Below are 17,270 nucleotides of genomic sequence, written 5' to 3'. Positions count from 1 at the left end.
CTACAAACAAGAGCCATGCTCTAGCCCTGTTTTCACACCACAGCGAGTTCTTCTGAGCCTGTTGCTAATTGCAGCTCAGAACATTTGGCTGCTAATGATCTGTCTTGGTTAGTGGCATTTGCTGCTGGCTTCCTCTCTCCATCAGACAGTGTTTCACTGCTGTTGGTGTCTGGCCGTGCTAGAAGAGGAGAGACATAAATCCAGCTGAATGGTTTTCCCTTGGTGGAAAGCACCCTCATTTGAGCTCTGCAGTCTGAGGAACATTTGTGGAGATATTAATCTATATGATGAACACCTGGTTTGTTTGTTTTGTTTTTTTTCTTCTAGGCTATTTCTCATAAGAAATACAGGTGGACTGTCTGAAAAGTACTTTTCAGCTCTGGAAGGACATTGCTTTGTCCTTTAGGAACTGGAAGTATAAGTATCCAAAAGAGAGCTACAAAGATGCTGAAGAGTTTAGAGGAGATACTGTATGAAGAGTGGCTGAGTTCACTTGGCTTGTTCAGTATGGAGGAGTCTCAGAGGAGACATAGCAGACTGGGTCTCTGTCACAAGGGGAAATGGAGAGGCAGGCACTATCTCTTCTTTGTTCACCAGTGACAGAACCATGGGAATGGCATTAAGCTGTGTCAGGGGAGGTTTAGCTTGGACAACAGGACAAGGTTCTTCACCTGGAGGGTGGTCAGGCACTGGAACAACTTCCCAGGGAAGCAATCACAGCACCAAATGTGATTGAGTCCAAGAAAAGTTTGGACACTGCTCTCAGGCACATGGTGTGACTCTTGGTGTTCCCTTGTGTGGAACTGGATTTCGATGATTGGGTTCCTTCCAAGTCAAGATATTCTATGATTCTGTGAAATAATGCATTGGATGGACTGACACCCAGGATTAGTTACTGTAATTCCCTCTCAGTAACTTTCTGGATTCCTATCCTACTAACAGCCAGCACTGATCATACCAGCTGCCCAGCTCTTCTGAGAAGAGAGTATCTCTGGAGACACAGACTCATGTCTGCTTGTTGAAGTGGTGTGTGTTTTCCTCCAGGCCCTTCTTTTTGAACTCATGTTGTCTCTTAAATAACGTCTCTGTTGATGCACATTATGCCAGTGCATTGGGTCACACTGACGGAGGTTGTGCTGTCCAGCAGATCTACCCCAGTCTGTGCTGAGGCAGAGGTGTGCAAGGTCTGTCTGCCTGGTTTTTGATGCAAGACAGGTGCTTAGCTGAGACTGACCACCATCAGCCTCTGCTGTGAGAGGTTTATTGGAGGAAGAGGACTGCAGCAGTTCTGATGAATGTGCAGCTTGGTCTGTATTCCACAAGAGGCGTGTGAGCCACTGCAGGCATTCTCAGGCATCCTGTACGGCTGAGGTGGCAGGTCTGCTTTTCCTTGTGCTGATGAAGCAGCATTACTTAATGCCATAATGATGGAGAAGGGAATGACTTCTCTTGGAAGCCTTTCTTCCCAGATATCTCAAGAGAATTGACATTAAAGCAGGGGAGGGAAACCAGTATAATAGGGAGATCAGATTCATGTTTATTTTAGGAACTTGGTAGTATGTAAGTGTATATGTGTGTATATATTTATGTATGTATGGTCTTACATCCTACATACATACATATATATGTATGTATGCATGTATGTATGTAGTATTGTAAGACCTGATGAGATGCATCCCGAAGTCCTGAGAAAATTGGCTGTTGGAGTTGCCAAGCTGCTGTCCATGGTGTTTGAAAATTCATGGCTGTCAGATAAAGGCCTAGGTGACTGGAAAAATGGAAATGCACCCATTTTTGAGAAGGGTAGAAGGGAGGACCCTGGGAACTCTGACCTGTCTGCTTCCCATCTGTGACAGGGAAGATGATGAAAGAGTTCCTCATGAACGTTACACTAAGTCATATTCCTCATGAAAGTTACACTAAGTCGCAGGGAGGACAGGGAGGTGATTCAAGACAGTCATCACAGCTTTTAGGAGGGCAAGTATTGCCTGGCAAACCTACTTGGCTTCTATGATGGAGTGACCACATCAGTGGACAGCGGATGTCATCTGTGTGGGCTTGTGTAAAGCCTTTGACATGGTCCCCCAAATCATCCTTCTCTCTAAATCAGAGAGAGTTGGAATTGATGAGTAGACTTTGGTGAATGAAGAATAGATTGGATAGATATTCAGAGTGTAGTGGTTAACAGCTCAGAGTCCTCCTGATGGACATCAGTGACAAGTTATGTCCCTCAGATGACTTTTAAAGATACATTTCAACCAAACAACTTCAGTTATTCCATGACCTCTTTGCCAAAGTGTTTCTCAACCAAGTACCTCTTTTGTCTTCTCTCCATGGGGATTTTACTTAATTGCTGATGCATCCTCTGTTGTCCCCTGGTAAATTTTTACAAGATATATAATGTATTTTTTAGTCTACCTTTTCCCTGATGGTTGGAAACCATGGTTCATTGCTGTGGAGTTCTCATTAAATAAAATATGGGATCCATTCAAAAGTTATCAGTATTACTGTAACATAAGACTTCTCACAATGTCTGCCTATTATTAGCGCTGATCAGAACCTGTAAGAGTGCTCCAAGTCACGAAGTAAATTTTTGTTTTTAAAGCTAATTTGAGATCACATCAGTGGTATATTGTTTAATATATTTTATTTTATTTCCTTCATTAAGAGTTTGGTCTACAGCTGTTAGTTTTTTAGATGTGACATCAGAGGCATGTTTCTGTAAATTTTTTCAACCCAGAGATTACAGAGCCATTTGTTCTTTTTCCCATCAATGCTGCTTTTATTGAAAACTGCAGGTATTTTAAAGTCTACTCCTTTTTTTTTTCCCCAAAAATGTTCCTTTTGGTGTTTTTCCTCAGGGAAAAGTCTATCTTAGTAAAATACTTTATGTCAAAACATTTCTATTTTCACTCCTATTGATTCTGTCTTGTCTTTAGATTTATGTTACACTCTTAATAGCAATATTTAATGCTGTTCCTATATTTCTATATTCAGCTTTTCATGTTTTTATTCAGAAAAAGGTCTTGGACTTTATTTCGTGGAAAGGCCAACATTTTGGTTTTGCTTTCTAATATGAAACAAAATCACATTTTGAAATGCTGGAGCTTAATGGAACAACAGTTATTGGTTTCAGAATCTTGGTTTCACATTTATTTAGTACCACAGTGGATGTCTAGCACTGAAGCATCCAGCCTTCGCCTGCCCATTGGGATCACAGTTGATCAAGTGACAGTCTTTTTCTCTCATTCTCAATATCCATTTTAACTTTGCTCATGACTATTTGAACCTACAGTTTTATCTGCCATCTATAAGGTGAGTACCACCAGCCAAGCAAAGCAGCAGTATTATTAGCAGTATTAATTAACATGGTGTGCACAATAATAAACACTGTAGAAGGATGGAGTTCTTCAGGGAGACTCTATTGTCTAAGTAATACTGTGGCACATTTAAGGGTCCTTTACTTTTTTGCAGGAGAAATAAATTAGAATCTGTCCTTAATTATTCTCTAAGAAAGTTCAACTGCTTTATTTTGGCCGGAAGTTAAATGACCGGACTGCCTTCCCTAATATCTAAAATTATTTGAACTCAAGGCAGACAGCATACTGGCAGATGTAGTCTGGAGGTAGTGATTCAGGACTGTGCAATGTGAAAGAGTCTTAGCTTTTTGACTGATCCGAATTTTGCTGTCCATCACATGATGCTGCCATTGATGGTATCATCTTGACTTTCCAAGACTGTTGGCTATAAGGTTGAGTTCAAAGAAAAGATGAGTATTATCGTCTGATTACAAAATGTGCCAGTAATAAATGTTTAAAAGGGTGGCTCAGGGGTCAGCAGAACTATCCAACAGAATGAAAGAAGCAGATATTATTTCCTGCAGTGCCACCCCCAAACCTTCTGTTTTCTAGGTAGAATAGCCCCAGCTCTCTCACACTGTATTCACAGAGGTGCTTTAGCTCTCCGATCATCTTTGTGGCCTCTTCTGGATCCACTCCAACAGGTTCATGTCTTTCCTGTGCTGAGGACCTGAGAGCTGGACACAGTGCACCAGGTGGGGTCTCATGAGGGCAGAGGGACAGAATTACTGCCCTTGACTGGTTTGTCACACCTGGTATGGACCAGTGCAGCTAGTAAATAATGCATAACGCAGTTGGTAAAGGGTTAAGTAGCGTATTATCAACTGAAATGGAGTTTAGAAATCAGAAATTAAGTTGGACTTGTTAGACTTACCAGACTCTAGAAATGGTAGCTTTCCTTGAAGACCCTGATCATCTTTAATTTTGCCACTAAGGACCTTGAATTCTGCTGTAAAGGATAAGGGAGTTTGCTGATAACACAAAGTAAGAGTCTGTCATTGTAAATGAGGAAAGCTGAGGGGTAACATATAGCAAGACCTGGATGCCTGCAGAAGTAGTGAGATGAAATTCAGTGGTATAAAATGTAAGGTCATAATGATGGGAGCATGCTCTCATAAGGCAGGATCTCATTAGCTGGGATTGCCAGGCAAGGTAGCTGCTGTAGTGTCTCCCGTGGTTGGCTAAATCTTAGCCCTCAGTGAAAACTGTGTAGAAGGAAGGGTGGTATCCCTTATTTTATGCACCTAGACGTTTACAGGCTGCTCAGAACGATGCTGATATTACCATCTGAGGTATGGTAGGATATCTTTTAGGATGTTCAATGCAGTTTTGGTCATCCATGTTCTGAGTAGATAAAACAGGCACAGCTGTAGAGAGGGGCTACTTAGCTATGACAAACAGGGAGTGAATTGCTGAAGACATTGAGAAAGCTTGTCTTGTTTATCCTGGCACAGTGAATCCTTAGAGGTTCTGTGATTACCTACTCTTTGTAAATATCACAGGAATAAATACAGTGAGGGAAAACAGTTCAGGCTAAGGGCATTCTTGTAAGCATTCTTACAAGAGCAACAGGTATATACTGACTAAATAAATTTAAGTTGGAAGTGAGAGAAGGGTTCCCTACAGTGAAATTTTCCAGCTGGAAAAGTGGGAGGGAGAAAACAGACTGCTTTTAAGATGAGCTTCATCAGCTTTTGAAAGAGGAGCAGAGATCACTAGTTTGCAAGTTCCTCCCAGACCCCATTTTACAGGAGAATGTAATGGCTGCTAACCTGCCTTACCAAAGGCAGATATGCATGGTCTTGTCCATGGCACTTGCTTTGTCACTGGAGATGGGAGGACAGGACCTCACCATGTTCTGCTCCCTCCCTTATCTGCTTGTGGGAGCCCTGGGAGAACTCTGGTCCTGAGACATGGGATGGGGACTCCCACCTGGAGGTGGGGAAACAGGTGCTCTTGCAGTATTCATTCATGACCTCACTGGTTATCTAGAAGTCAGAGAAGTCTGTGTTAGGGGCACAGTTCCCCCTAATGTAGGACTGCCTTGGCAGAAAGATAACCTGGTAAGCCTGTCTCCACCAGATGTATCCAGGACAAACATTTCTCACTGTATAAGAGCAGTGACTATTTTGTAATATCTCCTGGGTACTTTATTTTGGATAATTATAATTGGCATAGTAAAGGGTTTATCATATGAATGCTTTGGGCTTGTTAATTCTAGGTTGTGAGGAAAGTTAAGTAGAAGGAATGAGGAATAGCTCTGGGAAGGCTGCTTCTGGTAAATGATTCACAGCAATGCCCAGGATGCTCTTTAGGAGGATAGTGCCTCTGGGATCCAGCTGATTAACAAAGATGGTTTAGCTGTGGGAGTCCAGAGTTATAAGCCAGAAGATGTATAAATTATAATAAGCAGCTTGATCCTTTGCTGTGGTGAGATGAAGCAGTTTTTGTGGAGGATTTAAAAGGTGTGTACCTGAGGTCCAGGCACCAGGCTTGGGGTTGTGGGGCACCACAGCACCGGATGTGGCCATGACAGCAGTGAAATAAGCATCCTTTTTAGATGTGCTGTGAATCCATTTGGTACACACCTTGCTAGGGAAATGATAAAGCCAGCCTTGTAGATGAAGGCTTGGTGAAGCAAAAAAAAAAAAAAGAGACAGCTGGAAACAGAAGAAGTGATGCCTCAGGTATAGATAGGTAGAGCAGCGAGGATTTTGTGTGCTAAATGAAATTTGCTGGAAAAACAAAATTGTGAATGTTGTTGATTCTATTTGAGAAATGGGGACAAACTTGAAGACTAGTTGTATATAAGAAAAATATGTAAGAAAATATTTATGTGCGATATTTTCTGTAAGTGTTTTAGAAATATTGAAGTGTTTTGACAGTTTTAAGAGACCAAAGAGTGAGAAAAGAATGTTTAATTGGTTATGCTGAACATGAGCTACACATTTAATATATTTTTAATTAACTGAAAAACTGTGTGTTCCCATGTCATTTTGTTTCCACCATCTAATTTTCTGACTTGTTTTAATCACAACATCATTCAAATCAGAGCTGTAATTATGCCCAATTTCTGTTACTTGGATGTGCAGCCTGAAACCCTTACTATATTCTTTGCTTCTTGCTGTCCAAATAACAGTAGGGTTAAAAACTACTGTTTCCTTTTTTTGGAGGTAATTCCTTCTCTTATAATTTTCCATTTAAAGTTTGTTAGGTGGATTGCTTTGTTTGATGAATGTACTTTTTGGTTGCCTCTGTATTCAATAACAAAGACTTCAAATATTTGTGAGATTCATTTCAAGGTATCTGCAGGAAAAAACAGTTTTGCAAGCTACACTATTAGTCTGCTAAAATAAATCTGTACTTTATCTGTTTACTTAAGTAATTTAGGTTGTTGTAGTAACGATTTCAGTGGAAACTGCAATGTATGAAATTCTGTTACAAGTCATACAGCAGAGAAATAGTGCTGGCAGTCACAAGTTTTTTAAATAAACCTTGCCCTCCACCTAGCTGCTCTGCTTTCTCTGCTAATGTTACATAACTTTTTACTAACTTTTCCTGTTACTCCAAAGTCAGATTTTCATAATCACTCTGCTAATTCATCTGTGTTCTAAGGTTCAGGGCAGGGCTAAATGTTTGTAAAAATCACTTCTTCTCCTTTGAAGTGGTAGATTCTCTTTCACAGTTCTCCACATTAAATTTCAGGGTATTTCATCTGTTCTATTATTTTTCCCCTCTAAATCCCTGTCTTGAATCATTCAAATTTTACATTTTCAAGAACGTGAATTTTGTAACAAGAAGATGAGCCAGCAGCAGCAAGTGAACCTCCAAAATGGGGAGTAGCTGAACAGCTGTATAGCTTAAGTACCCAAATAAGTTCTTCAAAGAGTAGGACAGCTCTTTGAAAGGTCACAGATAACACATGCTGGCAGCTCTTGGAGAAAACAAAGCTCTTGATTGAGTCTGGTGGAGGATACCTTGACTGTGAATGGTCTGGTACTGGCTACAACATACTTCTGTGACAAAGGAGTTCCAGTTCTGCTGTCAGATTCTAACACCTGATTTGGATGCTTTAATACAGGGATTCAAGTGTAATGGGTGTATGAATAAATCATAACTCTTTTTTTAAAGAACTAGAAGATGGTAGCAGGGGGAACCCCAAACCTGTAGCTCTTCTTTTGATTGGTGACAGATATTTTCTTCTGTAAAGCAGAGGTTTTCTGTTTCACAGACAGTGGAATAAGTTCCAATTCCAGTTTCTATATTCCATGCATATTGTCATTTACATGAATTTTTTAAATGTTTCTTTAACTGTCAGATTTCTATGTGGAACTGGGAGCAGGAGCAACTTCTCATGCAGATAAAATATGCCTCATCCAGGTACCTGTGTTAATGAGTGTTCAAGCTTTGTAGTTTTGCTACAAGAGGTTGAAAGGAATGATGACTGAACACCCCACTGACCTCCCTGGTTTCCACTCTGTGATCTCCAGGAGATAACTGATTAATGTAGAGTCATAAAATAGTTTGTGTTGCAAGAGACCTTTAAAAGGTCATCCTATGCCAGCTCCCCACCATGGGCAGGGACACCTTTCACTAGATTTGGTTGCTCAAAGACCCATCCAAGCTGGACTTGGACTTGGTATGGGGCATCCATTACTTCTCTGTTTTGGTGCCCCACCACCCTCATAGTAAAAACTGCTTCCTAATGTCTAATCTAAACCTGCTCTTTTTCAGTTTGAAGTCATTTTTCATATCCTGTCACTCCATGCCCTTGTGAAAAATCCCACTTCAGCTTTCCTGTAGGCTTCATTTAGGTAGTGGAATGTGCTGTATGGTCTCCCTAAAGCCTTCTCTTCATGCTGAACAATCCAAATTCTCTAAGATTGTGTTCATGGGAGAGGTACTTCAGCCTTCTGCTTCAGCCCGTCGTCTTCATGGTCTCCTCTGGACTTACTCCAAGGTCCATTTCCTTCTTGTTTTGGGGGCTCCAGACCTGGATGCAGCAGTCCAGGTGGGGTTTCACCCCAGTGGAGCTGAGGGGCAGAAACTCCTCCTCCAGTCTCCTGGCTACACTGCTCTGGATGCAGCCCAGGTTGGCTTTCTGGGCTGAAAGTGCACATTGCTGGGTCATGTTGAGCTTCTCATCCACCAAGAGCCCCAGGTGCATCACTGCAGGACTTCTCTCAATCCCATCCGCCCCCAGCCTGGGGGTTGCCCTGACCCATGTGCAGAACCTTGCATTTGACCTTGGACTTCATAAGGTTTACACAGGCCTGCCTCTCAACCCTGTCAAGGTCCCTCTGGATGCCATCCCTTCCTTCTAGTGTGTTCACTGCCCTGCACAGCTCAGTGTCATCAGCAAACTTGCTGAGGGAACCCTCAATCCCACTGTCTGTGTGACCAACAAAAACGTTAAACAGCACCAGTCCCAATACCAACCCTTGAGGAACACCACTTGGCACAGCTTTCCACCTGGACATTAAGTCATTGACCACTGCTCTTGAAGTATGACTATCCAGCCAATTCCTTATCCACCAAGTGATCCATCCACAAAAGCTATGTCTCTTCAATTTAGAGACAAAGATATCATGACCAAGTCAAATGCTTTGCACAACTCCAGGTTAGAGAAGCAGTTGATGAGCTTATCTAATTTGATCTGCTGAATCACTGAGATAACCAGCCTTTGAAGAGAGACATCCCCTAGCAACCAACTTTTGAAGAGAGACATCCTCTAGCAAGTAGTACTTTTCCTTTAAATCCTTTGGCTATTGTGTATTTCCCACACAAGGGTAACTACATGTTTTACAAGCCTTTTTCAGTCATAATGTAAAAGCTAAACACCATGATTTGTATTGCAGCACTTCAAACTTTTAGCTCAGTCTTTGCCACTTCAGCTCCCTACTGCATTAACCAAGAGAGCAGCCAAAAATACTAGAGTTGTCTCCTTAATGAGATCTTTTTATACTACAGAGTCTTTCATACTACAGAGTACTCAGTTCTTTTCCTGCTGTCTGCATTCCTAATGCTATTAGTTAATGCTCTAGATGCAATGGCTAAAAACAGGGAATAAGGGAAAAACGGGATGTTGAACATTATTACCTCCAGAAACCATCATTTGCTGCTATTAAATATCCTGTTGCATTTTTTACAAGATGTACATTTAACAAATTCAGATAAAATTTTTTTTGAAGGGAGGGCAAGAATATTCATTTTGAGCTCATTTCTGCCTCCCTTTATAAATGAAACCAAGAAAGCCAACACCAGTTCAGTCTGAGGAGGAAGTCATCTGGCCCCTAGTGTCTCTGCAGAGTATGCTGCTAAGATAATTACATTAAAAGATGCATCTGACCCCAGCATGCTTGTCTGTATCATTTGAATAGTTGCATTTCCAAATTGTATAAAGCAATTGAAGATGACCGAATTACAGACAAGTTTTTCAGAAGAATAAATTCAAGGTTGTTAGATATTAACTTAAGTAGTTCTCACAACATGTTAGCTAACATGCAGTAATGTTCACTCAGGATCCAGGGAAAGAAATTTCCACACAGTGTTGCCCAAATTTTCTGGTTTGAGTCAGTCTGACCTTGGTGGTGCCAATTTTATGACAATGCTACTGCTGCCTAAAGAGGATCCAAGGGGTGTGCAAGTGCATCTGAGGAGTTCCTTTCCAGCCTTTTTGTGCTGAGCTCATGTAAATCTCTGTGCTTCGGTTCACTTGTTCCTTGTTTGTCACATTTCAACAGTTAGCGAGGACCTGTTACAAACCAAAACTTGTCAATGAATCAGGGGACAGAGGGAGAGCAAAACCACTTGTTTTGTTTCTGGTAATTCAGACCATTTCCATGTGCTGTATTAATTGTCTCTCTACAGATCTATTAGCACAACAGAGAGAATTGTAAATTTGGATCGGGGAGTGGAAACAAATGGCTAACATATAAAAGAGGAGGACCTTTTAAAGTAGTTTTGCCAGAGAGAAAATTATGGTAGAAGAATGTTGAGTGGAATGGTACCTAAAGCTCATCCTTTGCAGGGAAACTTATTTAGAGATGCAGAATAAATCTTCAGCAGGAGCAGAGTAAAGGCATAGTGAACACTCTTGAGCAGCATGTCACAATGCCATTATTTCTGAGTATTCCAGTTGAAACTAATGAGGATGTATAAGGATATCTGTATAGGAGTGCTCTGAATATACAGAAAGGTTGTGACATCTCCCTCACTGAGGGTGTGTAAATAGATTAAACTGAACCAGGAGTGGTTTGTATCACTGATCTTAGTGTAGTTGATCCTGTTCAAGGTGGGCTGGATGAACTTGGATGACTTTTCAGAGTTCTTTCCAGTCATGATTTTCATGCTTCAGTGACACACGGGAAATCCATTGCTCCCACTGGCGCGATGAATTCTCAGCAACCTTGAAAAGCCAAGGTGAGCATATGCTGAATTATCTGCTGTTGCAGACAGTGGTAAAATTGAATGGAGAAGGCGGGAAATAAAGGAATATAGGGACTCTGGGTGCGGCTCATGTAAGCACAGCTTCCTGCAGCGGGCTGCTGGTTTTGTTCAGCAGTAACTCCTATTTGCAAAAGGCTGCAGGGAGCAAGGTGTGTGCTTCACTGGACAGGGAAGAAATGCCGCATGTCACTTTGCCCTGAGCATGGAGACCTGCTGCAGTTCTCACTGGTGTTACTGAGAACGGGCACTTAATGCTCAGCAGCATCACACCCTGTGAATGGGACCAATTTCTCACTGTGGATTAGGTTGTACTAACTCCCTGCACTCCAGAAGAAAACCTGTTCTCTGCCTTTAGAGATCAAACTCTCGTTAAATAGTGAATAGCCGTTCTGTTTTGTGTTTGTGAAGTTGCTTTTCCTTCTCCTCTCCTGTGAAAGCTCTGCAGAGAGGAACGGCTGTTCCGCCACGGGAGGTCCGGTCTTACAGCACTGCTGTCATTAGTCTTCTGTCACATTGTCAGGCTTTCATGACTCAGGCATTAAAAAAAAAAAAAATAACCAACCCTCTTTCTGAACTAAAATAGCCCAAGAACAGTTTTTTAAAAGCAAATCTTAATACAAATAATTAGGTCATATTTTCTTTCTAAAAGCTTTTAATGGGACTCACGATTTTACTGCTTGAACTGAAGCAACTTGAATGCTTAATTATTATTTTTTAAACAAAATTCAATGCTATTGAAGTCACTTGAGACCTTTGATAGATTTAAAAAAGTGAGAAGAAAGAGGTCTTGAATATTCAGTAACTTTAAAAAGGGCTATGCTTGTTTTGTAGTTGAGGTCAGTATTTCTCAGCAGATCTCCTCTAATGCATCAGAAAGTGGTTCCTGAAAGAAGAGAAAAACTAAAAAATAAATATGTGCACATTTCTGCAAGCAAGCAGAACAGAGTAAATAGAGGTAATAAAGTAAGTGTCAAAGCTGAGTCTAGATTTTACTGTGTTGTAAATGAAAATTGCTGTAGCAATGCTATATGAGAAAGTACATGACTCCTCAAAAAAAGAAAAAAAAAAAAAGAAAAAAGGTTGAAAGTGGTGGTGGTGGTGGTATAATGGTGGTGTAAGGCATGCTTGCAGTCATGGTGTAAACCATCCTGATACCCAGGTCATGCCCAAATTATGAGTACCTCTGACTGACTTAGTGAGATGTCACCTGAGATAAAAGCTTAGGTCTCAGAAGAAATACAGCCATATCAAGTATCTCTGTGTGACTTTGCATTGTCCAGCACAAATAGGTGCTACCACCCCCACCATCTAGATCTCCTCTACTCTCCCCCCTTCTCATGCAGTCTTTGGCAGGTGGAAATGCTGCTCCAGAATGCTGCTGGCATCACAGGTGGTGGACCTGTCTGCTCATGTGGAGGTGCTGTAGTGGTGGCTGGGGCTGGACCCACAGCCCTTCTCATGAGGTCCTTCCACATCAATCAGTCACATGACTTTACTCCCACCATCCTGGCAGTGAGGGGGAACTGTCTGGTACCTCCTAGTTTCAAGTTAGTGAAAAGAAATGAGATACTCCACATATTCCTTCAGGCAAGAAAATTTATCACCAAGATTACTGACCTCAATCCACAGTCAAACTGAGGCAACATGCCATTCACCTCCATCCCTGCCAGTATTCAAGCCCTTCAGCCTTGTGTCTTTGCCCTCCCTACACTAATGGTGCAATTAACCCCTCTGCTTCCACCAGGGATGTGGAAAGATGAATTTACTTCAGATGCTAGTTTGAGGGGCAGTGCCGCACTGGCCTGGCAGGGTCAGATCTGGCCAACACCAACCCAGGTCAGAGGAGCTGCAGCAGGATGAAAACAGTGGCTCAGGAAGTGAGGTAAGAGAATAGGACTCCTCTCTTTCTCCTGGAACAGATCTTGGGGAGGAGCACACCCACTCTCCTCCCTGGCTCTATGCAAAGACAAGCAGCACCTTCTGTGCATGTGGCTCTGGATTACATGGTGGCTTCAGAACACATAGGGGTTAGAAATTATTCCTCATGAGGACTGTGATTGTGGCCATAAGGGCTGGACTGTACCAGCTGTGGGAGGCACTCTAAAGCACAGATATCCTCCACAGGAGAGCCAGGACCTGCCTGACGCAGAGGCAAGTAATGCTCCTAGGGTTTGCAGGCTGATAGGCTTCTGTGTATATGTTCGTGCATAAAATCTTTTCTTACCAACTCAGTAAGATGGATTGAGTTTGTGGGGCATGGTTTTGGTAGGGGGAGTGCTACAGGGGTGGCTTCTGTGAGAAGTTTCTAGAAACTTCCCCCATGTCTGACAGGGAACCACATAAGAATATCTATGAACACCATGGTACATACTGGGTTTTTGTGGATTCAGTCATGTAGGTGGTATGTTCGCCTGACTAAAACCCTTGGTGAGAACAACCACTAGTTTGAGACTAGTTTGAGGCACAATTTGGAAATTACAAGGCAGGGTGAACAAGGTTTGTACTGCTATCACAAAGGCACCCCGAGGAATATTAAAGCAGGCTCATTCTAATGATTATTGTGAGTATTTGCGATACACGCTGAAAGTGAGCATCGTGTGGTTTCTTAGTCATTGGTGTAATCCACTCTCAAGATGGCACATGGGGAAGAGATGATTTGTATGGTTTTTGTATTAACTTCTTTTATAAAGAGAGCTACACAGCCCACATCAAATCTTTAAGGTCAGTGGAATCTTTTCTTCAGCTATCTTTTTTTTTTGTTTGTTTTAATAGGATTGTGTTATTTGGCTTTGCTATGCAAGTAAGCTTTTTGTTTGATAATGTGATTCATTTCTGACTTATCTTTAAATGCTCTCTAGTCTCATGAGCAAAAGATTTCTGTGACTTTATCTAGCAATTTATGTATGAGCAGAGGGTCATGCAAACGTGTCCTGTGTGAAATATCAGTAAAACAAAAATAACCCATTCAACTAACCAAGCCAACTGCAGATGAAATAGCAAGGCAGGCTGACTTTAGGATAAAGCACTAATCAAAAGGAGGCATGACTGGTGGAGTCTGAATTACTAAGAGCACATTAGCAAAAGGAAAATAGTATTTTGGTCAATATGGATAAGTGTATGGACAGCAAACTGTATGGTGTGAAGAAAGAATTACATCAGAACCAGCTTCAGAACAAGTAAAAGACACCAAAAGAAGTTAATTTTGCCTCAAGGGGGAGTAAAATGGAAGGCAGGAAGGCAGGCAGCCAGGCAGGCAGGCAGGCAGGCAGGCAGGCAGGCAGGCAGGCAGGCAGGCAGGCAGGAAGGAAGGAAGGAAGGAAGGAAGGAAGGAAGGAAGGAAGGAAGGAAGGAAGGAAGGAAGGATGTGTGCCTGCCTACAATGAATCTCTTCACCTTTAAACCTGTAACTCTCTGGGCTTAAACAGGAAGATATTAAATACAAAAGCAACATTTTGCCACCTTGTAAATTCGACTTTGTATCTTTGTGCAGAGTTCAGCAATACCTTTCACATGTGAAGATGCAATGGAGTTTACAGCTGCTCTGAGCTACCTTTTGTCATTTTGGTGGTCTGTGCTGTTCTTCTTAGATCTGTCCTGGTTCTGGTCACTTGCAGAGCTTTTCAAGCAGTCCAGGCAGTGGCCAGGTATTTAACACCTGACCTGTGCCCTGTTACAGTTCTACAGAGAGCAACTTTTCAGGATTACATAAACTTACATCTAAAGGTTCTGGCTGGGTTTATAAACAGCAGAATGCTTGAATTTGGTTTTATGAGCTGGTATGCATACATGCAAGTGCTTCAGTCATACTGAATCAATGACTGAAATAACATGTATTGCTGATATGTGGATCTCGTAGTAGATTCAAGTACATTTTGGTGAAATAAAACCTTGGTATTCTCCTATGAAATCATAGAGAGGAATAATTTTAGCTGCTTGGATTTTATTATGTATAATTTTTAAAACTGGCTGATTCAGTAGCCACTGACAAGTACAATCTCTGTCTGCTAATAGTTTTCTTTTCTTTAGATCTGTTTTCCTAAAGCTTTTGAGAGAAGATACAGGTTCAACATGTTCACCTTCATTTAAATTACCTTCAGACCAAAATTTTCCATGTACCTTGTGTCTGTGTGCAAGGCTACACATCATGCTGTTTAGGGGAAATCACAGATTTATAGACCTTAGAGCAAAGGGAGAACACAATGTTCATCTAAACTGACTGCAGCCCTGCCCAGACCTTAGATTCTTTTATTTAACTCAGCAGCTTGTGGTTGACCAAGAGCATAATTTTGGAATGATACCCAGGCTTGATTTAAAGACTTAAAGTGTTGCTGAGTTTGTCACAGTCATTGGGATTTTGTACCAATGGTCAATAACCCTTTCTCTGAAAAATACCCTTTCTCTGAAAAATGTGTACCTTATTTTTTTTTAACTCTGTCAACTTCTTTCTTCTAAAAACTGGATTTTGCTGCTTGACAGCCTCAGCAGGCCTAAGGAGCCTTTTATTTTTCTCACAGATGTTTCTTGTGATTGTTAGTTTGTATTTTCATAGAAAAATGTCAGAAAAAAATTCTTTATACTCAGAAACACAGGCAGATATCATTTAGACCCCAGTATTCCTGTGATAAGGATCTGATATAATTAAAATCTGCCATCTTAGAAAAGAGTTGATATGATTATGGTACTTTCTATTTCAGTTACCAACCACTGGTTTATGATTAAGTCTAATTAACTTATGGCCTGGGCATCAGTACTGGAGAAGAAAGGGTTTTTTGGTATATGCTGTACTTATACTGTAGGAATCATGGTTGGTTTTGTGTTCCTCAAAATACTATTTTCAGCATTCCCTTGAGTGTACCAAACATGCTTTGCAAATGGCTTGAGTTCTCTGTTACTTATTTTTTCCATAAGCAATTCCCTTGGAGTCATATGGCCAGATAATATAAAAAAGTATCTGGTCCATGGTCCAATTTTGCCTTGTGCCTAGGCAAAATCAATAATTACTCTAAGCCTGCATGATCTTCCTTCCATTCTTTTCTACTGAGAAGTTGAAGTGCAATCAACATATTATTTCCCCTTAGAGAATGAAAATTAAAAAGAGTTTTAAAAAAGCTTGACCAGTAACCTGTGTCATGTCTCACTTGGTTTCTTTCCCTTAGGAACCAAGTAAGATCAATGGGAGACACTGTCAGTAAATCCTGCCTTGTCTCACTGATTTATGAGTAATTATTGTTCCTCTTTTCTCCTTAGGGCTCTTCCCGCAATGATGGAGTGGGTCCGAACTCAGAAAGCAGGAGAAAGTGGTGTGAATATTATCACTGCAGATTTTGTAGAACTTGGTGACTTTATCAGCACAGTCATAAAGCTCAACTATTCTCTGGATGAAGGTGAAGATGACACTACTTGATAGTACTATGATATGTGTGTTGTTGCTTTATTCAGAATTTGAAAAAAAAAAGAGAGATTGTATTCTAAAAGGATTATATTGTAAAACACTCATCTTGTAACACACTAAGGTGTTTAGGGCTTTAGTGGGTGGGCATAAGGGAACTGTTTTCATCATTTATGGTAATTTTTCATATTTGTGTTCAATGTGAAGAGCAAAATTAAACATGTTTACAGTGTTTGATAAAAGAAGGCCATTTACAGGTTCTCCATGAGGTACCAAATGTGATTCATATGTCTTCTGTGGTTATGAACAGTGCCAAGAAATTTGGTGTTTTCAGAGCAAGGGGATGTATATATTGTCCTCTTCCTGCTCACAGCAGGATTCCCAACGGTGTGAGCATTGCACCAGTAGACTGAGGACAGTATATCTGGCACGCAAATTTTAAGCTGCTACATTTCCTCTGTTAGGTGGTCTAACTGATCATATTCATCAATGAGCTGCAGGTTTAAAGGCCTTTGTGATGTAAATCCAAAGTCATGCTTCTAACACATGCATAATCAGTGGACAGTAAACATGATGTGTTATGTACCATAATCAGTGGATAGTAAACATGATGTACTGTGTAGCTTGCACAAAGCACAGACAAAATCCTGCTTGCTTTTCATTCTCAAAATGGGGTTTTCCAATGTCTCTGCCTCAGGTCAAGCCAGCAGATGCGTGATACTGGCCTAACTCTGTAATCACAGAATGGCCTGGGTTGGATCCTTAGAGATCATCTAGTTGCAACACCCTGGCCACCGGCAGGACGCTTTTCACTAGACCAGGTTGCTCAGAGCTCCATCCAGCCTGGCTTTATACACTTCCAGGCATGGGGTATCCACAACTTCTCTTGGCAACATGTTCTACTGCCTCATCACCCTCGCAGCAAAGAGTTTTTTTCTTAATATCTAATCTAAATCTGCTCTCAGTCTGAAGCCATTCCCCCTTGTCTGTCACTGCATACCCTTGTAAAAAGTCTCTCTCCACCTTTCTTGTATTCTCCCATTGGGTACTGGATGGCCCAAATTAGGTCACCC

General features: G+C 41.3%; 1 protein-coding gene across 1 annotated transcript in view; it reads left to right on the top strand.

Annotated features, from left to right (window-relative positions):
• Positions 1-16,790, top strand: part of PLCXD3 (phosphatidylinositol specific phospholipase C X domain containing 3) — a 28,051-nt gene extending 11,261 nt beyond the window's left edge. The window contains exon 3 of the mRNA XM_066182491.1: positions 16,056-16,790. Coding sequence (XP_066038588.1) covers positions 16,056-16,212 — 157 coding nt within the window. The 3' untranslated portion in view covers positions 16,213-16,790. The remainder of the gene's footprint in view (positions 1-16,055) is intronic.
• The last annotated feature ends 480 nt before the right edge of the window (positions 16,791-17,270 follow it).

The sequence above is a fragment of the Chamaea fasciata genome, unplaced genomic scaffold (assembly GCF_029207755.1).
Source record: "Chamaea fasciata isolate MVZ Bird 193981 ecotype frontalis unplaced genomic scaffold, bChaFas1.0.hap1 SCAF_4, whole genome shotgun sequence".
Classification (NCBI taxonomy): Eukaryota; Metazoa; Chordata; class Aves; order Passeriformes; family Sylviidae; genus Chamaea; species Chamaea fasciata.
Note: the sequence above shows the minus strand (reverse complement) of the source record. Positions and strands in the feature narration are given on the sequence as shown.